Source organism: Falco biarmicus, chromosome 2 (assembly GCF_023638135.1).
Source record: "Falco biarmicus isolate bFalBia1 chromosome 2, bFalBia1.pri, whole genome shotgun sequence".
In the NCBI taxonomy this organism is placed as follows: domain Eukaryota; kingdom Metazoa; phylum Chordata; class Aves; order Falconiformes; family Falconidae; genus Falco; species Falco biarmicus.
In genome coordinates this window covers 94990499-95018133 of record NC_079289.1, presented here as the reverse complement: position 1 = coordinate 95018133, position 27635 = coordinate 94990499, and the positions used below count along the sequence as shown (strand labels likewise).

General features: G+C 40.0%; 1 protein-coding gene across 3 annotated transcripts; it reads left to right on the top strand.

Annotated features, from left to right (window-relative positions):
* The first annotated feature begins 578 nt into the window (after positions 1-578).
* Positions 579-27635, top strand: PRPS2 (phosphoribosyl pyrophosphate synthetase 2). 3 transcript variants are annotated; one of them, XM_056327431.1, is made up of 9 exons: positions 1824-1869; positions 9347-9422; positions 11286-11469; positions 14071-14091; positions 17568-17666; positions 18654-18778; positions 21291-21464; positions 25577-25736; positions 26638-27635. In XM_056327431.1, exons 1-9 carry the CDS (start codon positions 1839-1841, stop codon positions 26728-26730), a joined length of 963 nt encoding a protein of 320 aa, XP_056183406.1. In that variant the 5' UTR covers positions 1824-1838; the 3' UTR covers positions 26731-27635. The 3 variants fall into 3 exon arrangements, with proteins under 3 accessions (XP_056183405.1, XP_056183407.1, XP_056183406.1); XM_056327430.1 differs by lacking the exons at positions 1824-1869; positions 9347-9422 and adding an exon at positions 579-744; XM_056327432.1 differs by lacking the exons at positions 1824-1869; positions 9347-9422; positions 14071-14091 and adding an exon at positions 579-744.

Genomic DNA, 27635 nt, shown 5'->3' with positions numbered 1-27635 from the left:
GAGCCTGCTTCTAAGCAACAGTCGAGAAAAACATGATGGAAAATGAGTGGTGTACATCCAGAATCGGCTGCAGCTTACTTAAGGACAGCTCTGGTAGCTAAAACTAGTTAGGTATCTATCCAACTAAACAGATGCCTACCCAGAGCTGTATTTAGCGATTGTCTGTCACCGGAACCACACATAGCCCACTGCACAGGTAGCCAAACCCCGGCTAAGATCTTCCCTCCGTCCCTGTCAGGGCACGGAGCGAAGCGCACCAGAGCTCAGCCCGCCGGAGGGAAAGCCCGGCCCACCCCCGCCTCCGCGGCTGGGCGGCGGCTGGCGGCCTGCGGGGGGCACGGGCCGCACCTGGGCACGGGGGCTCGGGGAGGGGGAGGGGGAGGGGCGGAGGGCGCTGCCCGCCCGAGCACCGCCCCTCCTTGACACCGTCCCCCGGCTGGCGGCCGCCGTCGCTACCTGTGCCGCGCGCCCCCCGCCGCCCCCGGCTCGCCCCGCCCCCGGCCCCTCCCCGCTGCAGGCGGCGGGGCCGGGGCGGGCCCGCGGCGCCGGTTATTTGCCCCCGCGGCGTGGTGCCCGCGCTCTCTCCCGTTCTCGCCGCAGCCCCGGCCCCCCCCCCCCCGCCATGCCGAACATCGTGCTGTTCAGCGGCAGCTCCCACCACGACCTGTCCCAGCGGGTGGCGGACCGGCTGGGGCTGGAGCTGGGCAAGGTGGTCACCAAGAAGTTCAGCAACCAGGAGACCAGGTGCGCGCGGCGCAGCGGGGCGGGCAGCCGTGAGCGGCGCGCGCGGCCACCGGCGCTGCCCCCGCCGGGGCCCCCTTTCCCGGCCGCCGGCCTCGCGCGGCGTTACCTGCGCGCGCGCTCCGGCCCCACCCCCGCGGGCGGCGGGTCCCGCCGGGGCGGTGTGGCGGCGCGGCCCGCGAGTGGGCAGCCCGGGGCGGGCGCGGGGTACGGCGCGGCCAGGCGCGTCCTGCCCGGCCCCCGGCGCTCGTCCCCGGCCGCCGCCCCCCCCCTCTCCCCGGAGCCGGCAGGAGGGGCCAGGCGCACCGGCGCTGCCCCGGAGCTGTCCCGCTCGCTCGGGCTGAGCCGGCCGGAGGAGGGGCGGGGGCCCGGGCCCTGGGCAGGCGGAGAGCATCCTCCTGTGGGGGGCGAGGGTGGCGGTGCTGCAGGCGGCCTGTCTGCAGCGTGGGGTTCATCCCGCCCTTGGCGGGCGGCTGGCCGAACGGCTGAGCAGCTTTATCGCCGTACAGATAAAACCTTTTTAGTTTTAGGTTGGGTTGATCTAGGGTTGCAGTGCATCGCGCGGTTCTGTAGTTGGGTCGGCTCTGTGTGTGAGTGGGCGTAAGAGCAGGGTGGTGATGATGGGCCAGGCACTTGAAAAGGAGCCTGGCAAGAATCGCGCTTCAGGTTTTGTTGCAGCGGGTCTTTATTCTGTATCAGCAGCCGGGGGTGTGTGGTGCAGCAATTCCAGCTCCTGTGCAGCTTCCCTCCCCAGTCCAAAGCTGTTGTCCCGCATGAGGGTAGTACGGTTGTTACGATGGCCTTGGCTGACTGCTGGAAGTGCAGGTGTGTTGCGTTCCCGGCCAGCCAAATGCAGAAAGTGACTCTGGTAACAGTGCAAAAGACCCTGTGTGACACCGTGAGGACAGCTTGCTCCCCCTGACTCCCTGAGAATATGCTTGCTGGTGCTTTTTCTACTAATATTGCCTCTCTATGAGTCTGTCATCTTCGCTTTCTGACCCACCTGTTTTATTTACTCATTTTTAATGGAGAATTTTAATTTGAGGTGACAGCCCGTGAGCTGGTAAGACTGTGCCGCTGTTTTTCTGTATAGGTGTATGAGACTTGGCTGCCAGCTGATCCTGAAACGTGGAAGTAGCTGGCTAGTCTCTGAGGTTACTGTCTGTTTGTTTTTATCCGTTCTTGTTCTGAATCTCCTAAACAAACGTGTTTTCATTGCTTCCTTTGAAAGATTAACATGGTGTATTCTAAAACTGCTCTTACAAAGCTTGTCCTTCTAGTCTGTCTACGTTTTTGCATTCTCAGTTTAATTGCTCTTGTTCTAGTTATGCTCACTGGCATTACTATAAACCCTCTTCCATTGGTGTTTATGCAACCTAATATTTGCACACTAACTCTTCTATTCATTCCTGATTAAATGAAGGTTTAAATCTTCTCTCAAGTCATTCCAGCCCCATACTCACTTTATTGCTCTTTGATCTCTTTTCTGCATGATAAAACTTAATTTGTGTATTTGGTTGCATGACTTCCTTGCTAACTTCTAATTTTTTTAATGTTTATTCCCCAGACACACTTATCTTTGGTTCTGCAGTTTGCTGTGTTTTAAGGAGAGATTAACTGATTTAGATTTCATCCAAGGTAGAAATTTATCTCTAAAGTTTGCATATTTATTTTGTGAGGAGGCTTAATTAAATTCTAGGCTGCATCATACAATAATCTTTAGTTTATAATTTCACCTAATTTTTCAGGTATGCAGTATTGGCCTCTGCCATTAAACAAGTAGGTAGTGGTGACTGCAGCATGTCAGTAGTTTGGCTAATCTAGTAGTGCTAGTTTATTTTCTTAGGCAAATAGGGATGTAGTGTGGTATAGATAGGAGGAATGGCTCTAATCTAAACGTTATTTCTGGTTGCTTCTGTTGCAACACAGTGACCAGTTAGGCTTGATGTCTTTTTTTGACCTTTTTTTTTTTCATGAACTTAAAATGCCTTAACACTTTAAATGTTTGGTTTTGTTTTCTTCATCTACTGCTCCATACTTATGAGATTGTAAAATGAAGTTTGGGGAGGTGGGGGGGTGGTGGTGTTGTGGTGGTTTGTTTTTTGTTTTTTTTTTTTTAACCCCTCAGCCAGGACAGTTGTATCCACTATGTAATGTTTTAAGTGGGTAATCTTTTCAATATCCTTAGCAACTTATTTCAGGATTTGGCCTTCCTGTTTTGTAGACTGATTTTCATAAGAAAAAAATCAGCAATAGTAATAAGAGGATTCCTCAACAATGTGTTTGAAATTAAACTACCCCTACAGTTTATAAGATTTATGCTGTAGTGGTCCTTTCCTGAGGCATCTGGATTTTTAGTCTCTATAGAAAAGTTTCATGGTGTGTGCATGTACAGAAAGATAATCTAGGACAATCTTTTTTTTTTCTTGTTGTGTTTTTAAATTTATAAACAAATGTATTGGCATTACAAAATACATTTGCAGTATTGCAGAATACTGGAACATGATTGTTAAAGTGCTCAGAGAACCTTAAACCTTCCCGATGGCACTCTGGCAAACTCCAGTGCAAACAGATAAGCTTGGACCCGAGGGTCAACAAACTCTTGCTTTGTCAGATCTGTTAAGTTAGCAAGCTGCAGAGAAGATTCACCTTTTGTTAAAAGCTCTGGTTTGCAGCATTCCCTTAAACATAAATGTAAGTTATGGCGAAACTAATAAATATGTGCAGCCTCAGGCTTAAATCCTTGTCAGAGTGTCATAGCTGGAAACCTTTTAGTCGAGAACTGCAGTTAGTCTGGCTTGCGGAATAGAGTGGAGGGAAGAGTCATTAAACATTTTGTGTTATTTCAACTCAAACAAGCTTTAGAGCCCAGTCCATAGCAGTTGTCAGTAGGTTTGAGGAACTAAAGCTGTGTGCCCTAAGGTTAGCTGGGGATAGGACCATGCCTGACAAGCGCTGTAGCTAAGTGGGCAGGTACATTCCCAACTCCAGGACATTTAAAATGAGAAGGGCTTTATATATATATATATATATAAAATGTATACCGAGAGGAGCATCTCTAGCAGTATCCCAGTTCCCCTCAGATTTAGCCTTTCAGCAGTCTTGCAGCTCTGTCTGTAACTCAGAAATGTAGTCTGTGCTAGAGGAAGTAAGTGAAATTGCTGGTAGACTTGGCCACTGCCCTGGTTTTTTTTTCCTTCTTCTATCTAAACTGTATGGAAATGCTTTCCTTCAGCTAACTACCAAAGTCCAGCAACTCTGAGCAGCAAGAGAGCTCCTCAGTAATGTCTGGTTATGGAAGATAACTCTGTTTAGTGTTCAGAGCTTGTGTGTCAATTAAGTGCCAGCTATGGTGTCATGGTAGGAGCTTGAGGAGTAGCACCTTCTCCCTTATCTGGCAAATGCTAGGGCTGCACTGGGGGCTCTGTCAGTTTATCTTTTTCAAACCCCACAAGCAACTGTCATCAGCAGTGTTTTGCAGGCTAGAGGAAGAGGAAAGGAATGGAAGTTCTTAAACAGGCATGGCTGTTGTAACCTCAGCATCGTGAAACTGACAGACATGCAACAGAAGCATACAGATACTGAACACTGAAGTTTTTCACAAGATTGTCTCCAAATACACTGAGATGGCATTTAGTTATAGTTGATACACAATTAAATCTCAAAGCAGGTATATTTGGTGAGTCAGCTGATTTAATAAAAAAAAAATATTGTTGACCGGACATCACTTTTTTAATAATTGTATTTTCTTACAATAAATTGTATGTTTGCTTCTCTAAAGACTATTTATTTTAATTCTGTCCTTGAAATACTTGTTATTTGCAAAATGGGGAAACTGGAGTGAAAGGTGACAGTCATACACGCATCGGTCTCAGTGGAAGAAGTTAGTGCTCCTATCCATTCTTGTGAGCTTCCTGGCTTTCCAGTCAGATTCATGGGCTGAAGGCCTGCTTGCAGATCTTCTTGACAGATCTGTGAGGGAGGGAACTGGAGTCCTGCCTGGCACGTGAATTTGGCACAGCCTTATTTAGCTGCTGAAGCTGGGTTGTTTCATTAAGGGTAATGCTTTTATAACATTAAAACAAAAAACTTTTATAACATTAAAACATTAAAAACATTAAGTGTATGCTTTTATAGAGGAAAGTATGGATTGAGTACAAAGGGACACTGCATGGGAAAAGCTGTGTTGTTATGAGGGCCTTTTGTAAGTAAATAAATAAAACTGGAGTCTTGGACTAAAATTTAATCTTAGAAGATGGGGGAAAAATAGCTGATTTTTATAATGAGAATTTTTACAAGGATCACTGTGAGTCTGTATTTCACACAAAGTGGAGTAATGAAAACAATTCCATGAAGAACTGAGAAATCAGGAGCAAAGCTGGAAACTTTGATATTGGCAATATATCTCAGGGAAGTACAATTGAGCATTGGGCTGTAACACTTCCCTCCCATCTTCTCTTCAGCATCCTCCAGCTCTTCTCTGCAGTTATCTCAGATAAGGCATGACCTCACTACATCTCTTGTACCCTGGTTCCTTTGGGTTTGGCTGCTGCAGGGGCTGTGAGGTGTGTGCTACTCACCCTCACTGGAGTAGATGGTTATGGTTTTTGCAGACACCTGATTGTGGAGTAAACAAGCTCAGGTGATTAACTGGTGTTAAATCGGCTAAAAGCATAGAGATTAGGGATATAGTGGGATGTGAAGTGACTCCATACTGCCCAGACACTGAGCAAGTGATTGGCAGCTGGGGTTTTTGTGTGCCGCCTGTGACAGTGGAGGCAGCTGTGTCCTTTGCCTCCCCCCCCTCCCCCCCACGCTGTTGTGTGCAAGAAGAAACTGCAGAAACAGATTTTACTAGCTTGGCTGAACAAAATAAAAATTTCTTCTGGATTGCATGTTTTGTTTATATAGGGAATTGAAGGTGCAGTAAATGCGGCCATTTATCACATTCTTCATTGCTCCAAATCAGAAAAGGCACAAAAAAATCTTCAAACTTTTGGCTTGACGCTTGCAGTTTATTGACCTTTCTGTATACTTTGCAAGTTTAATCTTTAAGTAGGTGCTACATGCTTGAAATTTACAAACAAAAAACAATCCATTTGAATCACGCTCAATGATCCCACGTGTCCTTAGCTGCAGTGTTTGGTACTCAGCCTTTGAAGACTCTCTGCAGGTGTTCAGGTTTGTTAGACTTCTGTTTCCAAATTTCTGAGGGTTCATTTTGGACTACACACGGCTTAACCCAGAGCTGCTCAAGTGAAGGTGTTTTCCTCTTGCGGTGGCAGGCTGTGTGCCAGAGTGGAGTGTGAGAAAGCATTTCCTGCCTTGTGCTGCCTAGCACGCCCGTGTCCACCATTAGGATGGGGCAGTGTCAATGAAGCTCTAGTTGGGGGTTGGTCTTGGAGCTGTTACTCAAGCTGGAAGAGCCTAGAGCTGAGGGAGACTGTGGGTGCCGGGAGATATAGGATACCTATAGACCTAAAACCAACTGGCATTTTTACTGTTTGTTGTTTTGGGCTTTGCTAGTACCTGCTTTGTTATACCACATCAGGGCAGTTAAAAATATTTGCCCGGTGAGTTGGAGGTTTTGTGTTAAAAGACTACTCTGCAAAATGCGTTCCCAAAGGTAAGAGGTCAAACACACCCTCTGCTTAGTGCTGCCCGTTGGCTGGGTTTCAAAGGATTGCAAATTGAGCATGTGGACTGGTTTTGATCACCTTTGAAATATCGATTCGTTTTGCACACTGTATGAGGACTCTAGATCTTAGATTTTGGCCTCTTTGGAAATTAAAAGTGTCTGAAGTACACATCTACTTTATCAGTACCTAAATTGCTTGAGAAATCTTACTACTTGTAAGCATAGCTAGAAGTTTAATCTGCTGTAATTATTTTTAGAAGTACATAGACCCCTTTTAAGTGCATGATTTCAACAGGATACTAGTTATGGATTTACATTATTTACCGTTTAAATCTGGCTCTGCATACTTACTCCCCTGCTTGCCCACAACTGTTTTGTCGGGGGTTTTTAGTTAGTATGTACAAATTTTAAATTCCCATTGCTGTAAATTCTGTTGGGAGCATACTATAAATTTAGCTCAGAAGGAGCCGAGTCTGCTGTTACAGCTGATCTTTGAATTTTGTTTAACAGATGCTTCAACCATTGAAATTTGTTTGCAACATAAGTGGGTTTTAAGCCTTAGCCTTAATCTGTGGTAACTAGTCTTTCCAAGTTTTTACATAGTACACTGAACTCTCAAATCAGCCTTTGCAAGATGAAGGCAGATACCAACATCCAAACTTGCTTTTCATCATGTCCTGTCTTATGTGTATCTTCCCACTAGACCCTTGTGCTTGTGGATTCCAAGCAACTGGCTCAAAGTTAATTACTTTTGTGGGCTATTAATTTCTGTAACTTTTAATTTAAAACCTAATTGTGTGGTGTCAGGGCTTTTAATGCACAGGTTATGTTGACTCTTCTTGAACGAGAAGTTTATTTAAACTGTTACCAAATAGCTGAATTTGATTCAATTGCATAAAACAAACAGAGCTTGTAATCTTGAGGTAAGAGCTTGTTCTTGTGTCCTTTCTCTGTGTCCTTGCTATGTGGAATTGTTTAAATAACCCCACTAACAGTTAATGGGTCATGATATAGATGGTCTAACTGGAATTTAGTAGTAATGTTGTTAGTAACTGCTGCAAAGTTTGACTGCTGTTAACTTAGTGTTCTCTAATAGATATTAGAGGTACAATACCTCAGATATCTGATACTGTAGTTTATAGTATCTTACTGTTTGCCTGTGTTATAGCTGAACATGTTAAAAAAAAAAAAGCCACAGGAAAAAACCCTGAAAAAATGCAAAAGAAACCCCAAAACAAACACACACACCCCCAAACCACTACCTGCACCCCTCCCCCCAAAGAAAAACTAACAGAAAAAACCCCCAATCCATCCCAAAAAAATCCAGCGGGGTTAGTACAGGCTACGTCTGATGAAATACTTGCAACACAATGACTAGTTATCTTTTACTGTGTGGCTCAATGAAGGTAAAATAGGCAGCTATGTGTAAACTCAACCAGCAGACACAATATTTCTCAATACCGATCTTTGAGAAGGTAGATGATGAGAGATGGGAAAAGCTGATCTGTTGCACAGCTATCTCCAGTTGATTGGGAGGAGATCTTTGTGCAATAATTACATTATGCTATTCTCTGGCATGTTTACCCAAGTGCTATGCAGGTGTTAATTTAAGCTTGATTTAGTTTAGTCTGTATGTAACTTCTGTGTCCACTAGAAATGGTATTTCTGTATACCTATGCACATACTTTCATATTTCTGTGTGCCAAATAAGTATGTCATTCTGGCCTGAAAAGCATAACCAAAAATTTTTCAAATGCATCAAGAAAGAAAGTAGTAGCATTTTTGTTTTTCAAGTTGTTTACAAGATGAAAAAGTTATTGCTAGCTTAAGTTCACTGAAAAGATAGTAATTAATGGCAATTGAAGAAGGATCGCTTCAGGTTCATTGTATTAACCAGATCTATATTTATCTCGGAGTATATTCCCTGACATTTTGAAACCTGTTATTTCTTAGCAGTATGCTTAGAAATGACTGGGTTTTTTAAAGGAGCAAAACAACTCCAAGTGTTGTAATTCAGTGTTCTTTGTGGTTTTATAATGAGCAACAGGATCACTTATTTTTGTCATTCAGCAAAGTTGTTTTTTTTTTTTCTATTACTGTTACATAATGTGTCTATGAAACTTTTGGTTACTTTTTTCCCTGAGTACTAATGACTTATTCTGCCCTTCTTTATCACTCCAATATCATTCTCCCCTGAAAATTGACAGTGTTTTCTTCTTAGGCTTTTTCTTCTTTCTTCTTCTTTGTAATGGTTCCTAGTTTGATTTCCAGAACTGGAGTCTAACCTCACAGTTCTGAGTTGAAAGAGGTGCCATAGAATTTTGCATGCGGTGGTGGTCATCTTTGGACCTTTTCCAAAGGGCTGGTATGTGACACTTGTTATTAAGCAGGTCTGTGTGCCATGTCCAGTGGTGATTATCATTTTTTAGAGTCCTTATAACAGTAACGATGGACCTGTAACAATGATTGAGGCTGTGCCCATTAGCTAGTGGGTGGATCATGGTAATCGTTTAGGTTGGAAGAGACCTTTGAGATCAAGTCCAACCATTAACACAGAACTGCTAAGTCCACTACTAAACTATGTCCCTAAGTATCATATCTATGTGTTCTTTAAACACGTACAGGGACGGTGATCCACCACCTCCCTGGGCAGCCTTTTCCAATGCTTCATCACCCTTTTGGTGAAGAAATTTTTCCTAATATTTGATCTAAACCTCTCCTGGCACAACTTTAAGCCATTTCCTCTTGTCCTATTGCTTCTTACTTGGGAGAAGAGACCTACTCCCACTTCACTATAACCTCCTTTCAGCTAGTTATAGACAGCAATAAGGTCTCCCCTGAGCCTCCTTGGGGTTAAACAACCCCAATTCGCTCCTGTTCCTCCATAATACTTGTTTCTCTAGACCTTTCACCAGCTTCATTGCTCTTCTCTGGACACGCTCTAGCACTTTGATGTCTGTCTTTCAGTGAGCGGCTCAAACCTGAACACAGCATTTGAGGTGCAGCTGAGGAGCTGGATTTGTGCATCCAGAAGCAATGACAGGTTTTGTTTATTCTTCTGGGAGGTGGTGCTCTGGTATTTTAACACCAGAACTGGTTTTGGTAGGGCTTCTAATTAAGCCTGACCAGTTCTTCCCCTTATGGAATATACTTAAATGTCTTACTGAATTTGTTATGTTGTCCAAAAAGGAAAACAAACTAAGAAAATACATTGATCAAAACAGTTTTCTCTTAACAGCCCTATTGATCAAAATCTTGGACAGGGAACTAAGCTTTATGACCAAAAATTTGCATCTTTGTGCCATAATGAAAGCCTCCAAAAGGTTTCCTGGATTAACACTGACATATCTGCAAATGACACTGTCCTTGACCACCTCTGGACTTCCAGAGATCCTGGTGTTTGCTAGATGTTTTGCTTTCTTTTGGCCTTAAGAAATCCTGCTAGTAGCATTCTCAGGCAAAAAAATGTATTCAATTAAGGAGAAAAGTTATGACAGGATGTTTTTTATGGCTTGTGTGGGACTGCAGAGGAGTCAAGTAGGGGAGCTGAGAGCATGGACTCAACTATCTTGATGGTAATAAATCAGATGTTTGCATGTCACTAAGGTTTTAAGCAGTAAATTCCTTTCTGTGTTTTGTATCTACAGAAAGCTAATGATTGTTACACAGCACCCCGAAAGCTGGTATACGGAAGCTGTTTGGACTGTGTTTGACTAGAACAAGCTTCAGCACTGAAGGACCCATCAGAGAAATTATTCTACCCACATCTGGGCCATTTGGATGGTTTCCAGCTAGAAGCTTTTGCTTATTTGTCTTGTTTAAAGATGCAACTTTTTAAATAAGGGCCCAAGACTTTTAGCATTTAATAATTAAGACAAACATGACAAAACGTGGGTTTGAAAGGTCTGATCGCCTCATTATTTAGGAAGTCTGTATGTTTCTTATGTTTTGCATGGATTCAGGGAACAACGAAGGTTAGTCTGCCGTTCTTATGTGTACGTTTTGGAGTAACGGGTGTGAAAAGTTAGCATGGTTCAACAGTAGATTTCTGTTGCTTGGGTCTAGAATTTAAAAAGAATCCACATTGATTTGTTTTAATTTTCCTGTTTATTTGTAAGCTCTGTTTAATTTTTTAATTCTGTGATGTGAGCAGTGATCAGTACCAGAGCTTGCCTTGAAATCTGTGGAAGAATAAAATAACTGGTAGTATAAGGAACCAAAGTATGTAAGCACAGTTAGAGCAAATAAAACAACTGACAGACCCTGAGAGTTGTTGAGTCATGGTGAGCTGTTGATGAGCAGTCCTTGGCTTTTCTCTAAGATTTTAATTCAGGAAAAAAAAAAATACTTGGACATCATGTTGTAAATTTTAACCAGTTTTCTGTTTTGGGGCTGTGGTTTGGTACTTCTCTCTTCTAAAATACAGTAGTTTCTCAAACTGGCTAACATCTCAATTATCACAGAAAAAAATTGCCTTTTTTAAGGAGGTATTTTGATGCAGGTAGTATTTAATGCTCTGAAGTTGGCTCTGTTGTTTCTGTACTTATGTAGGTTATTCTTTAAATGACCATCTCAAAGGAGATGGCAAGGAGACAGAACATACAGACTAAAGAAAAAAAGCAGTATCAAACTTAATAACAATCTGAGCTGCATCTGTGCTATAGCCTTAATTACACATTGGTTTGTGCAGACCTTGTGAAAACAGTTATCTAGGCTGAAATAAATTTTAAACCGACTTATGATGAAACAGACTTTTTATCAAGGGGACAGTTATCCAAATCGCTGTAAAAAAATCTTACTCTACATGCAGATAATCTTATGAAAGCTTGTTAAAACTTTTTTCTGTTCTTTAATAATGCTTTTCCAGTTATTCAAGGGTTTAAATGGTCTTCTCCTGCTCTTTCAGTGTAGAAATTGGTGAAAGTGTGAGAGGAGAAGATGTGTATATCATCCAGAGTGGCTGTGGAGAAATAAATGACAACTTAATGGAACTGCTCATCATGATCAATGCTTGCAAGATTGCATCATCCTCCAGAGTGACTGCCGTAATTCCGTGTTTTCCGTATGCCAGACAAGATAAGAAAGACAAGGTAGGTAAGACACGTGTAATGTCAGGAGGCTTTTTTTCACCTTGTTCACTTGAAATTTCTGGAGATGAAACATATTTTCAGAAATGTTTAAGTAATTTGAAAGATTTGCACTTTTTTCCCCATCCTTTTTTGGTAAAATGTTACATTATTTCATCTATAGGTGAAATGAAGTGAGAAAAATTATTTTTTGCTTGTTTTGGTAATTGACATACCTTCGGTTTGAAAAAGTAGGCACGTCCTGTGTGTGTGGTATATTGCAGAGTGCTCTGCTAGCAAATCTCACCTTATGGGACTGTTTTTCCTGCTTTTTCTAGCTTTACTGTTTTTACCTCTTTATATGAAGAGAGTACACCCTTTTAAACATTTTAATTGCATGGAATTGAATCCTAAATTTGAAGTGCTGTAACCATTATTTAGGTGAGGTTTATCCTATATGGTTGAACAGAGCCAAATGGAAGGAACTAATGAAATCTGCAATGCATAACAGTAATTAATATAAACATTATTTTATGCTGCAAGGCAGATTAATGAAGCTTTTGTTTCTGTAATTATTTTTATAGATGTAAACCTAAAATTTTATGGAAACTTGTAAAAACTTTTCTGATCTTAGTGCCCTTTTCCTGAATTTGATCTGCCATAACTGATGAATATACCAGTTCAGCAAAGCTGACCACAGTAACAAATTCTGTATGACGAGTTTGTTTTTTAAAAAATACAGAACATAAATTTCCTATCTCTCTATACAAAAATACCCTCTAGTATGTTGTGTGACTATTACTTTTACCTAAACTCACTTGAAAAGAACCAACAAGAATAAATGTGAATTTGGCTTTTAAGAATGAATTGCAATGGTTAACTCTTTGGAAAATTGCCCCTGTCCGATACTTTCCATAAATGGACTGCCCCTTCCCTTTCACTTTGGGCCTCAAGGAAATCCCCCCCAAAGCCCTTCTGTTGTTCTTTAGTTATATTTAAAAAAATAACAGTACTAAGAAGTAATGCAGAAACTAAAAATAATAGCGGCTATTACAAAATATGTAATGCTCAGCCTGTGATGTCTGAGAACAAAGCTTAATACAGAAAAGTTATTTTCTGGTATGCTCTTTAAGTGCAGGTTCTCTAACACCGTACTAACATTATCAAAACCCACTTGTTATACTTCCAAAAATAAAATCCAGGAGTTGGATAGTAGCTCCATATTCTTTGCCTAGCTCTCCTAGTTCTTCATTTTTGCTGTGTTTTGTATTGAATAATGCTCTACCTTGATCAGGAGAGCTGAAATACTACTTTTTATCAAAAGAGCTTGAAAGGGAAGCAATAAACGTTGTGCTGAAAAAGAAGGAAAGCATCTCACTATGGTTTGATTTCCAAATTGATATTGGGAGATTCTGCTGGACCATACTGTAAGTTCTGGGTGTGGGAAAAGGATGAGAATGTCCCGAGTTTTCCATGCATCCAGGTTATGCCTTGTCAAGGGAACCCAAAATCCATGTGGCAGACTTCAGAGACACTTAAAACCTGTAGTGTAGTGTAATCGCCCAGCATGCCACCTAGGAGCATCCTGTCTTTTAGAAATGGCATCTGAAGATGGATAGCCTAGGAAAGTGGTTTTGATTAACAGATTTTGAATGTTGTTCCAGACTATTCTCTAGAATAGTTCACAGTTCTGCAGTTCTAGGCAAGCCATTTCTTTTTTTTTTTTTTTTACCTCTGTTTTGCAATTGAGAAAATGTTTGCCATCTTTGGAAATTAACCTTGGTAGTTGACCTCCATGTTGCAAAATAAGCTATAATATAGCTGTCAGCACTGGGCAGCTTATTGACAGGGAGATCTTTCCTCCCGCTGTTGGATTGCATCACATCATTTGGTCTTTGACCCGTGTTGAGTGCACAAGCTTTATATGCTGCCTGAAGTGTCAGAGAAGTGCCAGCCATTTTCTTCCTATGGTTATACACAAGTTTTCTTTTCTGTGGAGAAAGTTATTGCTGTAGTTTTCTTGACCATGAACTGAAGCAGTGTAATCTTCACTCGCTGGATGCTGTTTTCTGGTTTGAATTTAAGTTGTTAACATTAATCCATAAAGAACTAAATAGACTGAGTACTTGCTGCTTGAAATAACCCTGTATTCTTCATGCCTCTTGCAGTTATGATCACTGAGAACAATGAAAGTGCTCTTGATTTATTTATTTAAGGAAAGGGTCTTGCAGTAAAAAATCATATTCTGAACAAGGCCTGTGTAATCTACTCTGGAAATTCTAGCATTAAACCTGAACTAGCTTTAAATGTGAAACAGAGGTTAAAAAAAAAAGGCTTGCTGAGAATCATAGAAAAGTTGGTAAATCAACTTAGACACAGTCAAGTACTGCCATAAACTGGAACACTTCTGATACACAAGCTGGCTAATTTAAAATTAGCTCAGGTGTATCTGTGTTTGGCCATAGTTGCATTCATGCATCCTCTAATCATGCTAACCTTCAAAGCCATGGGCAGGACACATTTATGTAGGATGCTGCAGAGATGCCTTTGAGATAAGTTCAAAGTAGAGTGACAGGTGAGTTTGGTATTCTACAGCTCATGTAACTTTGTTTTTTTGATTTGTAGAAGGGGTCCGTGGAGCGTTGGGTAGGTATCCTTATTTATTTTTTTTATCTAACGCTATGCATTTCCATTAATATGGCCTCAAAGGGTGAAACTTACTGGGTTACATTATGTATAACTGGGAACGTTTTCTGTTTCACTTCTTGATTTGTTGTTTCACCTAGGCCATGATATTAATGCTGTGGAATAATTTGCTACTAGAAGACTCCTAGCCTCTAGTTAAAAATTTATCTGGACATTCAAGATAATGGCTGTCAACTTCTGAAGCTTCAAAGCACATCTCATTTTTGAAACAATAAGTTTAGGTAATACATTAGTGAACATTCAGTATCCATACACTTCACAACTGGCTTTCTTGGAAGTGAAAGTTCCAGTTATAAATATTAAGGGTTTCTTGGAAATTTTTTCAGTATGCATGTGTTGCATTTTGAGCAAGACAATGTAATAAGATGCTTAAAGCCAACAGAGCTTTAATCTTGGTGGACAACTTTCACATTCAGCTATGCGTCCTTTGCATAGTTACTCTTGTGAGGTTGTTAATATTAGCTTTGTGGATTCCCCCCTGCCCCTGGTAATTTCAGGAATTGTGAATAAATTTGTAATGCATCACAAAGGAAGAAATCATTTATACAACTTATTATATGTAAGTGGGGAATTTGCTTAGGAACTAAAAATTCAGTGATTATTTTTTTACAATTTAGTTTCTGTACATAATGTTATGTTGCATTTTACACTAATAATTCTGAAATTAATCTCAAATTGTGTCAAAAAATGGAACAATGAATACTGTGAATTTCCTTGTGTTCTTGCCTCTCTGATCAGAAGCAAACCTTACAAACTTCAAGTTAAAGAAAATCTTGAGTTCTCATCTACCTTTGTCATCTAACTTTCTGAATAATGAGGCCAGGTTATCTGAGGTTCCTGTGAATATACTTCCTTTGATTTAAAAATCTTCAATTTGGACGGTATTGTAGCACAAATATTTTGTATGCAAGCAATCAAATCCTTTTGAACATGTGTATTTTTTTAATGCACAAGTTTGTGTAAAGGAAACTGTCGGATAGCTGCAAACTTCGTTTGTCTTAATCTCCTATTAGCCCGTTTTGAGAAACAGGTATTGGTGTCTGGCTATCTTTCCTTCCAAGACCCTCTGTCTACCAACACGTAGGCAATCTGATGTGTGCATGTCTGCTAAAACAAGTTACCTAGTGGTAAATCCTTCAAGTTTTTCCTTCTGGGAAGGCAGCCTGCAAGGCCAGCAGCTGAAAGAAGTAACAACTGGTAATGTATACATTAGTATTTGATGCAGGAAAGTATTTTGGGTGGCTTTTTCTGTGATGATGATACTCATTATACATGAGACAAGCTAAGTGGTATTCGCGTTGAACAGAAATGGGGAAAAAATAAAAGCAACATTCAGTATGCTGGATGGAATGGAAATGGCAAACCATGTTCTGGGAAGAATATAATTTGCCTTTAGCAGCTAGCCTGAACTAGTTATCTGTTTCTAACAGAAGGGGTGGTCCTGGTTTGCCATCTTCCCTTCTCTTCCATTTGAGCTGCCTCATCTGGGTGCTGTGGGTCCAGGCAAGTCCTGGTGTGCAGTGCAAGGGAAGTGGTGGGAGTGTATAGCTTGGGAAGAAGGGGTGGAACAAGGAGGGGAGTAAACAACTTGTTTCAGCATCACCTGTTAGTCCAGCTTAGCGGTAGCATCAAACCAGATCTTTGTGAAGAGCTAATAGGAGAACGTTGTGATAGTCTCCAAAGAGTAGAAACTAAATCTTTGTCTTATAAGATGTTGCCAGAGACTTGAGAATGTTTTGAAGCCTAACTTGAAAATGTCAGTTTGTACTGGTGAGGCAAGCTGAAGTGATCAGAAATCTGTATGGCATAAACCAAAAGTTTACTACAAGTAATAAAAATATCCAGAAAGCTTTGGTTGACTTGGGCCTTATGGAACTGAATTTAAATGAGGAGCAGCATAGTCCTCAGTAGCTGGAAAATTGTCTGTGCTGAAGCACTAATGTTGGCAAACTCTTACGGAAGCCATGTGCATCTGAATTGCAGAGATCTAGGGAAGTACTGGCTGTTGCAGGTATCTGCTGTGTATCTTACACAGATGCCATGGTGTTGATGTTCTGTGAAACACAAAACCAGGAGGGATGGTTTTTGAAATGAAGCATTTCTGTAATGATGGTGATTAAATTTGATCCACCCATAGGAAAGACTGCAATATTACAGTTTCCTTTCTGGAAGGATGTTGGCAACCTACATGCTAAAAAAGAGAAATGCCAAGTTTCCACCTAAATTAGCAAATGTTTTGAGGAAAATACTGGCTCCTTGATATGACATAGGCAGAAAAACTTCCAGGTTAAATTTGCAGTGGTTCAGCTTGTTTTCAGTTATGCCCTTGAGCACTGGTGGAAGGAAGGTAAAGATACTCTAGTATCATGGGGTGGAGGCAGAGCTGAATGAGGCTGTTCGATAAGAGGTGTAGCAGGAGAGCATACTGTGCCAGCAAAAACCAAGTCTAACAGTGAGATGGAACCTCTGAATAGCAGTTGTGCTTTCATGCTAATGTTATTGCCAGCTATTAGCCTTATTTAAAGACTGGCAAAAACCAAACAGGAGGCTTCTTTTAGTATTTCTATTACCAAGAAAGCTGTCTAGAGCAGCATAACTTTTTTCAGAGCATAAAAGAACTCCTAACAAAACTTTGGAGTTGCTCACAAAAAAAATGAGGTATCTTTCAGGTATGATTTTTCATCTATCTTATCTTTATGTTGCTGTTTGTTCTGTATCCTTATCACTTTTTAAAAGTTCTGGACATTGGCGTTAACTCTGCTAATTGGATTTTTGCTCTTTGTTCTTTCCACTTCTCTGGCTTTTTTCATCCCTTCTGTCCCTTTTGGGAATTTTAGATTCCAAATTGCATCCAACAATTAAGCCTGAATTAGCAAAAAAGAATAAATAGGCTGGGGTGGCTGGCCCCTGCAACATGGGTCTGGTACAAGCTTTACTGTGTCATGAAGGAGTGCTTGATACTGTGTTATAAAGCAGTGCTGTCAAAAGTTGGGTTCACCCAGTCTTCGCTTTTGGCCATGTTTTTAGAACAGGATAGTTGCATGAGAGTTGGATGTTAATTACAGGGTAGTGGCTTAGAGAAATGGAGTTTTTCTGACTTTCTGTAATAGAAAAGCTAGCTAAAAGTTTTCAATAGAATTGGGAATTGATATCCCAAATTTTATCTGCTTTTTAGTCTACTTCCTACAAAGCATTATTAGGCAGACTGATTTAGATATTCTGAAATGTTTTGCTGAGTTTCAAAACCCTAGTAGCAAGATCAGCCGTTGACAGGCTGCTTTGGCAATAGTTCTGAAACTCTTCATATCTAGGTTCTAAATATTCTAAAGGAAAAATCAATAAAAGTAGCTAACTTTCTGACTGTGCTTCTAGTTGGCATCTTTTTAAAACCTAAACTTTTGTGCTTTATTCCTCAGAGTCGTGCTCCAATTTCTGCAAAACTTGTTGCCAACATGCTGTCAGTTGCAGGGGCTGACCACATCATCACCATGGACTTGCATGCCTCTCAGATCCAGGTAACTGTCAGTTCTTACTAACAGTGGCTAGGAGCTCTACTGAATTAATGTGAAAGGCTAGTATTAACTATCTGGGGTTTTCTCATTGTTGTGAAAGGCTATGTACAGAAGTGAAATTCTTAGGGTCCAGAGTCTCGCTATCTGTTTCTAATTGAATTCCCTTTTTGAAAGAGACCAGCCTTGATTTTATGGGGTGATTTTGCAGGCATTTCGAATACCTGTGCCTTGGAGTCTTCAATAGAATTTGCAAAGTCCAGAACATAAAATATACTGGTTTGGGGCATGTTCTCTTAATCTGGGCCTGGTCAGAGATTATGGTATTGCTCTAGATAGTTTTGTTGTTACAGCCAAGGGAACGATATTCTCTTAAGAGAAGTGGAGACAGAGGCTGGCTTACTCAGACACAGAGCAAACATAGTTTATCATTCTCAGGTGTACCTCCTTTCAAGATACCTTGTTTTTCTAGAAAATATCTTCTCTTCCAGTTCTGGTATTCTATTTAATCAGAATTTTCTATTATGCTGTATGACTGTCATGTAAATAAAAAGCAGTTTCATTCGTGGCTTAATAGGGATTTCTTGTTACAACTTGCACAGAAAGTAAGATTCCATTTCTGCTGCTCAAGTAATACTAACTCGAATCTTCATATTGAAACACTGAATGTCAAGCAGTTGAAATTTATCGAAGTTGAGTATTACTCACTGGATTTTTTTGAGAGCTTTTCAGAAGCATAATTTTGCTTGAGTGCCTGAAGGTGATCATCTTTTCTATCATTTGAGAACAGATGTTCTCTATTTCACTACTATTGGGTGACATGCTTAGAGACATTAGTATTTGTCTAGCTTCTGCTGCATTTCGTAGTAATATCAGAAGTCAGTGTAAAATACTATCATGTATGGTAGTCAAAGGCTCGGTTATTTCCCTTGTCTTTCTTCCAGGTAAGACATAAACATATATTCATAAAACTCTTTTTCCCTTTCGGACTAGGGTTTCTTTGACATTCCAGTAGATAACCTGTATGCAGAACCTGCGGTGCTGCAGTGGATTAAAGAGAACATTTTGGAGTGGAGAAACTGTATCATAGTCTCACCTGATGCAGGTGGTGCAAAAAGGTACTATACAAGCCTAAAAAATCAGTTTTCCATACGGTTAGTGGTTAATGAACTAGTTTGTCTAGTTATCTTTTTCCTTTATGAATTGTGCAAGATATAGGATACATCACTGATGAATCCAACTGCGTTGTAAAAACAGAGCAACTAGTTCTTATGTTGTTCGTGCTTGAAAACATCCAGGAGCTTTCTATAGTCTAAAGAAAATCTTTTTCTCTCTCCCTGGATATGCCCTCATTAGCTGAATCCCTCTGCAGGGGGGAAGAGATTTTTTTCCTGCTGCTTGCTTCTTTAGTCCAGTTGCTGCATCTCTTCCTGCTTCACTCTGGAATTGCCTAAGTTTCCCTTCTCTGTCAAATCATATGGCCTGTCCCCACTGTACCTGCTGGCACTTAGGTAAGAGCTTGTTTGAGTTGTTTCTTTTTTCATTACGTTATTGCATTCCAGCTGTAAACCTATTGACCCCAAGTTGTGCGCTGTGGATACCAGAAAAAGAGAGTAAAGTTTTGGTTTGAGTGGCAAAAGGTAAAAATAGAGAAGTTAATTCATTGGAGTGCTTCTTCATTCACAGCATGCATTATTCATTTAGCAGACTGTCCTTTGTATGGTATCTGTTGAGTATAAACTAATGCAAAAGCTCAGAAGCATGCTGGCTGGTGAGGTATTAAACCATGCCATTAAGGCAAAATGCTTATTTTCAAGTTTTATTGGTTGTGGTGCTGCTACAGAATGAATGGGAGCCAAGGCAAATGATATAAGAATCATGTGAGCCTGTAATAATTTAAATGTTTGAAATGTAGTAGGGGGGGGAAAATGTGAAAGACCGTCACAGTTTGATTTTAATTGAAGTCCTTGGGTCTGTTGTGAGTGTTCATGTTGTAATAATTAATAAGGAAATAAGACTGATTAGAACTCCATAGCTGTTTTCTTTTAGGTTAACCAGGGTAAAGATGTGAAGAATATAAACTAGGGAAAGCATTCTAAAACTCGGATGACTGTCAGTTAAACTTCTTTGTTCCTATCTGGATACTGTTGTTTCCACAGTTGTTTGTTTGTGGTTTTGTTTTTGTTTTGTTTGTTAAACAAAATACAGCCTTTGCTAAGAATTCAAATAAGACAGCATTTTTTCCCCTACAAAATATTTGTACATTAAGTTGCTTGTAAGAGAGGTGGGTGGAGGTGGGGGTGTTTGAGGACCACTGTCACTCTATTTAACATAGATGGAGTCTATCTTTGGTAACTTTCTGTTGTAATGCAATCGAGCAGTTACTGGTGAAGTAGGGGATAATGTTGCTTTCAGTATAATCACAGCTTCTCTTTCATGTCCAGTAATGTAAAGAAAATGGTTTAGCTTTTCCATTTAAAACATGTAGACCTTAAAAATAATTATTGGGTTAATGAAAAGTGAATAGAATATGAAGAAAGCTTGTCTTAAATTTTAAATCCCTAAACATCAAAGAAATAAAAGAAAAAAGCTCATTTAAAATACCTGAATTCTTTTTTGTTTTTTTTACCATTTGTTTGGTGTTTTTACCCAGCTTATTAAATTTCATTACTGAAACAAGATATGCAGATTCCATAGTTATCTTAATGCCTTGGATGTATTGAGATTTGATATGAAATTGCACTGTCTTAAAAAATGCCCAAACATTTGAGGTTTTTGTTTGTCACCCAGTTGTTGAAATACAGTAACTAACAATTCCTTCATATTTAAGTGGTAGAGAAACAAAACTGTATTCCCTGTTAACTGTGCATGTTAATAACCTTGTTAACGACATTCTAAATGTAGTCTAAAAAAACAGACTACAAGGCTGTGGCACCACAGAAAAAGCACGGTATTGTTTATTCCTGTGTCTATACCTACCAGCTCTGGCATATTAAATAACCTGAGAAAAGCAATTGGAAGACTGTAACAAATTAAATTTGTTATTGGAGGTTTGTCTGGCCACCAGTGGTCACCCTGAATAGTTTTAAAAGATCTTTGTCAAGCAGATGTATGCTAAGAGAGTTACTGATGAAGTAAGCTACTTGCTTACTAGTCAAGTGCTGCTAAAAGAATTAGTCACTATTAACTTGCTTGTTGGGTTTCTCTTTGGTTTTATTTCATGTTTCTACAATGGTATTTTCAGTTAGGATGTTAAAGTACGCGCTGCTGTGGGCTTAGAACTGAGGCTACTCTACTTTATCTAGTGTGACTAGGTATTTCGGCAGTTTAATAAAAGCTTGTGAATAAACAAAATATTTTCAAAGCTAGGCACTTAATGACAGAAAACCCAAGTCAATTCAATATAAAAACCAAAGCAAAACAAAACACGATTTCTGGAGTATGTCTTTCTGGTTGTATTTATTAGCAGTGAATTAAGATTGCTGCTAACCTGTCTTACTAGTTGCAGAAGTTTGTGCTGCAGTAGTTTGACAGCAGGAAACTTAAAAATTGTGTTTTATGACAAATGCAGATGTATGGCTCTGTTCTTTCTTTGAAAACCCTAAATGTGTATTTGTTCCTGTAACTTAGGGTTACTTCAATTGCTGACAGACTGAATGTGGAATTTGCTCTCATTCATAAAGAAAGAAAGAAGGCAAATGAAGTGGACAGAATGGTCTTGGTTGGTGATGTGAAAGACAGAGTGGCAATTCTTGTTGATGATATGGCTGACACATGTGGCACAATATGTCATGCAGCAGACAAGTAAGTAGTATTATGAACTGGCCCCCTGTCTTGATGTACGGTAACCTTCAGACAGCTGGTGAAAGCAGTTGCTGTGTCCTGTATGCTTATAACCCAGCCTGACCTCTGTAGCATGAATTGTCTCTGATCCTTGTGTCTATAGGTCACAGTATTGTGATCAAGCTGTGTCCTTCTTTAGAACATGGAATTGGGAAAATATTTACAGAAATACATTATCTGTGTTTAGAAAGAGGACAGAATAAATACGAAGTCATAGAACTTGGAAAGGACTTGGGCCATCTAGCACACTTTTCAATTCCAAGGCAGAAAAGACAGAAAATCATTCTCTTGAACTTCATCATGGAGCCTTTCCACTTTCCTTAGGCAATCTTTCACAAAGCTTTACTTGATTTAATATTGGAAAGTATTGTCTCCCCAGTGTTTAATGCATGTTTAATGTTAATCTTTAATGCGAGTCTTCCTTATAAAAACTACTTGTACTTTTCATCCTGGGAGGTGAGAATAAATTTTCCTGACTTGTGTCTGGAAGTTAGTTGAGTGTTCTCATTCCCCTCTAGACTAAGTAACTTTAGTTTGTTCAGTCTTTCCACATAGTTTCTAGACTTCTGCTCTGTTATCAATACCCTCTGGATTCTTTCCAGTTAGCCCACTTGTTGGAGCACAGCATGTGGATGTAGGCCCACTAGCTTCACTGAAGCTCTAGCAGTGCTAAGTAGAAAGGATTATGTTATGGTTTTCCAGCTGGCTTTATGCTGGTATGGTGGTGGTATAGTTTTTCCTGGCTTTCAGGGTGGTGGTATAGTTTTTCCACAGAAGTTGGCATTTTTGACTGCACTGAACTTTGGTAATGTCTGTAGCCTTAAAAAAAAAAAGTTCTAGATTCCTGAAATGATTCATTCTTCCTATTGTTGGCGATATATATGGCAGCAACTCTAGCTTCAAAATAGTTTTGAAAAAAATGGAGGAATGGGCTGAAATTCATTAAGAAAGTGTGAGGTATTACAGGTGAACAATGCTAGACTAAAGTGCTCCTGCCCTTCCATGCATATCCAAATCTGTGCTACCAATTTTGGTTTAGGAGGTCGACTGCAATCTAAACTTGCCCACAGTCCTCAGGTTTTAAATCTGCTGTTCAAAGATCCTGTATTTTGATATTGTTTATAGCAAAGCCCACCCCCGTATGATTGTAAATAGTGCACATTGGAAGTGGGAAGGAACTGCTGAGGAGAAAGACACGGAAATGTGTTAAATTGATGTTGCTGAACATTTACTGTAGCATTGCTACTCTTGGATGTAATCTTTTCTAAAGCTGGTATGTGTCAGCTGAGAGCATCTTGAATTTACGTTCCTGTCCAACATATTTGTAGACACTGTTGAGGGTATGAAATACTCTTGCATCCAAGATGGGTCCATATAGTACTTCCTGCCTGACTCTATTTGAGTCATAGAATCGTTTAGGATGGAAAGGACCTCTGAGATCATTGTCTGTTAACCTAGCACTGCCAAGTACACCACTAAACTATGTCCCTAAGTACCACATCTACACATCTTTCAAACACCTCCAGAGATGGTGAATCAACCACTTCCCTGGGCAACCTATTCCAATGCTTGACAAACTTTTCGGTGAAGAAATTTTCCCTAACATCCAATGTAAGCCTCCCCTGGTGCAACTTGAGGCCATTTCCTCTTGTCCTATAGCTTCTTACCTGGGGGAGGAGACCAACATGACCTCACTACAACCTCCTTGCAAGTAGCTGTAGAGAGCGAGAATGTCTCGCCCAAGCCTCCGTTTCTCCAGACTAAGCAACCTCAGTTCTATCAGCTGTTCCTCATAAGATTTATCTTACAGACCCTTCACCAGCTTTATTGCCCTTTTCTCGACAAATTCCAGCATCTCAATGTCTTTCTTGTAGTTAAGGGGCCCCAAACTGAACATGGTATTTTAGGTGTGGCTTCACCAGTCCTGAGAACAGGGGGACAGTCACTTCCCTAGTCTTGCTCTCTGGACTATTTCTGATGCAAGCCAGGATGCTGTTGGCTGCCTTGGCCACCTGGGCACGCTGTTGGTTGGTGTTGACCAACACTGCCGGGTCCTTTTCTGCTGGGCACCTTTCCAGCTGCTCTTCCCCAAGCCTGTAGTGCTGTGTGGGGTTGTTGTGACCCAAGTGCAGGACCTGGCATTTAACAGTGTTGAACTTCTTACAATTGGCCCATCGGTCCAGCCTGTCTAGATCCCTCTGCAGAGCCTTCCTACCCTCAAGCAGGTCAACACTAGTGCCCAACTTGGTGTTGTCTGGAAATCTGCTGAGGGTGTGCTCTCCCCTCAACAGATCATTGATGAAGATATTTAAAAGAACTGGCCCCAGTGCTGATTCCTGGGGAACACCACTTATGACAGGCCACCAACTGGATTTAACTCCATTTGCCACCACTCTTCGGGCTCAGCTCTCCAGCCAGCTTTTTACTGTGCAAAGAGTACACCTGTCCAAGCTGTAAGCAGCCAGTTTCTCCAGGAGTGTGCTGTGGGAAATGGTGTCAAAGCAACAGGGTAAAGCTTAAGTGCCAGATACTACTGTTGGTGGTTTGAAGTCCCCTGAGTCTACAGTCTTTAGTTGCAGGCTTGCTGTTTGCATCTAGATAAAAAGGATGTGAAAAACTTGTGGTAGAGGGATTCATATAGTCTTGTGATTCTTTTTACTTTGATGGAAATCTGATGGAATTTTGCAAAGAGATGTTGTACAGTTGTTTGCTATCTGCATGCTAATCTGCATCAGACCCCAAATCATGTTTCTAGGCTGTGCCCTTTGTAGATCAAACCCACAAATTGCCTACCCAGTGATTTTTTTGAAATATTTTTTTTTAATACTCCTGTGCATAGAGGAAGTTAATTCATGTCAAAAAGGGGCCTTTCTTTCCTGATAAGAAAGAAGCACTTTATTTATCTACAGGAAATTTCTAGAGAGCATGTTCTAAAACAATCAGAAACCTTCAATGTACCTGCAGTGTTTGCTAAGACAGATGTTTTTGTGTGAGTGAGGCTGCCTTGTATCATGCTCTTGGCTTGAAGTAGTGCTTTTCATTAATGTCAAATCTAGGTGAGATGTACTTCGTGCTTAATTAGGCTTGCTCACCCAATTACTTTAGACCTCTTTTTGTCGTAGCAGCCTAGACGTATGTAAGTAGATGAACCAAGAAATGTATTTTCAGATCCAGCAGATCACCTTGCTTAAGTATGAACTTAAGTACACACCCTCGGTATGCACCCTGTTGTAGTACATCTTCCTTGTAGGTGGCAGTTACTAAATGTAATGCTGAGACTGACCAGAAAACTTCGGATTCTGGTGAGTCATTCAAAATGAGATGATGTTTCTGTTTTGTTTCTCCTCCTATCTTAATGTGTTTGTACTATGATCTGATAAAGTATCACTATTCAGGGCCTTCGTTTGTAAGACTTAGAAAGGAGCTAGGACATAGCTGAGCATACAGAGGCAGAGAGGCCAGTCAAAACTAAATTAAGAGGTTGACTCATTCACAAGGTGTTCTAGTTCTGTGATTTATACTTTTTTTTTTCCTACTGTGGTGCATCATTTCACTACATGCTTGGATCAGCAGCATGTCTTCCCACAAGCTTGCAGTAAAGCTAGGCTTTTAATCATTAATATTTCTTGTTCCTCAAACTCTTTTCAAGTGGAATTGTTTGAATTCCAAATTAAAATAACGGTACACAAAATGAAAGCACAGTATTTGTGAATACTGCCATCCAACCTACTTCATTTTTGCCTGATTAAGATAGAAAACTTGTGCTGGAATTCAGTTGTGTTGTGCTGATACGGTCAAAAGTGCAGCATTTTATATTGGTATCATTCCTACTTATGGCAGCTTTTTTATTTAATTGGCATTCATCTGTTTTGGTGGTTTTTTTTGAGAGACTTACTCGTATAACCTGGAAAAGTTAAAAATTCTCTGAATTAGTTTGTAGATACTTACATTTTTCCTGTAGCTTCCAGGAGAAATTTGTGTGTAACATGTATTTTAGAGAGCTCTGTATGTGGTTTCATCTATAGTAGTGTATGTAAACATGTATCACAGCTTATTTTTCCTCTGTTCTACAGGTTAGTATCTGCTGGAGCTACTAAAGTTTATGCCATTCTTACTCATGGCATCTTTTCTGGTCCTGCTATTTCTCGGATTAATAATGCATCATTTGAGGCGGTTGTGGTAACTAATACAATCCCCCAGGAAGAGAAAATGAAACACTGCCCAAAAATTCAGGTACAGTGGTGGTTTTGTCATCTGCTCAAACTCTGGAATTGCATCTTGCTGTTCACTGATGCTAGAATTTGTGCCTTGAGAAGAAAACAATATTCTGAAATGTAGTTTGCAGAACATCTTGCTTAAAGCATGCTAAAGAGCTGTTTTAAGGGGATTCTGGTAGTAGAGTATTGCAAAATATTGGGTATTTACAACAGATTGAGTATGCTTGACTGTGAAAGAGTGGCAAATGTAAAATTGGCTGGGTTTTTTTATCAATATTAATCATACAATATTTGTATGTAGAAACTTCAGTTATGTTATTGTGGATGCCACAGAAATCTTAGATGGTGTGCTTTTCTTAAATAACTAATGAAAATGCTCAAAATAACAATTACAAGTTTCTTTTTAAAAACCAAACTGAAAATGCAAAGCTGACGTGTCAGTAGCTTTTAAATGAGATTGTTCTGCGAAGTCCTGTGTCCATTATGGAGTTTTTCGTTAGTACAGAATGAAGGAAAGCATAAAAGATTGGGTTTTTTAATGCAATATTGAGTTTTTTAAAAGCTTAAAATGTTTTTGGCATTTATTGAAACAAGGCAAGCACTTAAGTTATACTTCCCTTAAACTGTATTTGTGTCAAGTGGACACTGCCATCTGATGGCTAGAATAGTGGTTTTTGACAACATGCCCTCTGCCAGAAGTCTTCAGCAATATGTCTGTGCAGCAATTCTATTCAATGCTTTCTTACTCAATCTTTTAGTTTTATGTTGCATTAATGCAGTTGTTAAGTACCTATGCTTTAATATTATTTTACTTCCTAGAAGAGGTACAAGCACAACTGTAAATTGAATAAATATTCATATGTTTATGCAATGCCAAGAAAAATAAATATAAACTTTCTTCTTGAATTTTATTTCAGTTTATTGACATTTCCATGATCCTGGCTGAGGCAATTCGAAGAACACACAATGGTGAATCTGTGTCTTACCTGTTCAGCCATGTCCCCTTGTAACTGCAGGAGATTGCATTGCATCTTTGCAAAGATCCCTTCAGCTAGCACTGTTTTTAACAATGCATCTCAACCACAAGAAATTAGTATCTTTGTACAATTCCAGAGCTTTTATGTTTAATTATTATATTTGTCTTGTAATTACCATTTGTTGTTTGTAAGTGGGCAATAAATCTCAGTCTTGCAGAAACTTTGTGAATTCCCCTGAGAGTCTGGAAGTCTTGTGTTGCCTAATTTCTTTTATGTGCCCATCCTCACTTTCTGCTAAACTTCTGCTTCAGATCTGTTCTATACAGAACTGCAAACTGTGCATAGAGCTTCATGAGTTGTATGTTAGATCATATTCTTTGTTAAACTAAATGCTGCAAGCTTCAGTATCTTGTACCTGCTAATCTCTCAGGCAAGCAGATGCTGGGTTTTGTGTTATGTTTAACTACAATGAATAATATTTTATAAGTCCTAACAGAATGTAAACTTCATGTTAATTTTAAGGAACTGTTGACATATCCATAGTACTGAGTTTCATACACTTCACATTCTTTTTTCCACATGATATGTGGCTGCTATTTTCTTTTGTAAAGCTCTCATTACATTAAATCATTTGCTCAACATCTATTCTGTGCAGTTACTGTCTTCAGTTGTAAGATTAATGTTTCAGTATTCCTGGGATAATTAATTTTGTGTTTCAATAATAAGGACCAATTAATAATGAGCAGTTTGGTTTAAATTTCAGTTCTTCCCCATAACTTTTTGACATTCCATGATTGTGATCGTATGAATTATTTTGTTGCAGATTTCCTGTTAGTATTGTAAAGCTTCACTACGCAAAGTCCAAACAGCAAGTTTAAACACCCTTATACAAGCTGGTCTCTACCTACATTTACTTGATTAAAAAGTCTTTGAAAATA

Bases quoted from the DNA above. Each gene is read 5' to 3' on its own strand.
- PRPS2 (XM_056327430.1), top strand. From the start codon at position 623: ATGCCGAACATCGTGCTGTTCAGCGGCAGCTCCCACCACGACCTGTCC. The intron at 745-11,285 runs GTGCGCGCGGCG...CTGCTCTTTCAG, and splicing joins TTCAGCAACCAGGAGACCAG to TGTAGAAATTGGTGAAAGTG. The intron at 11,470-14,070 runs GTAGGTAAGACA...TTTGATTTGTAG, and splicing joins GACAAGATAAGAAAGACAAG to AAGGGGTCCGTGGAGCGTTG.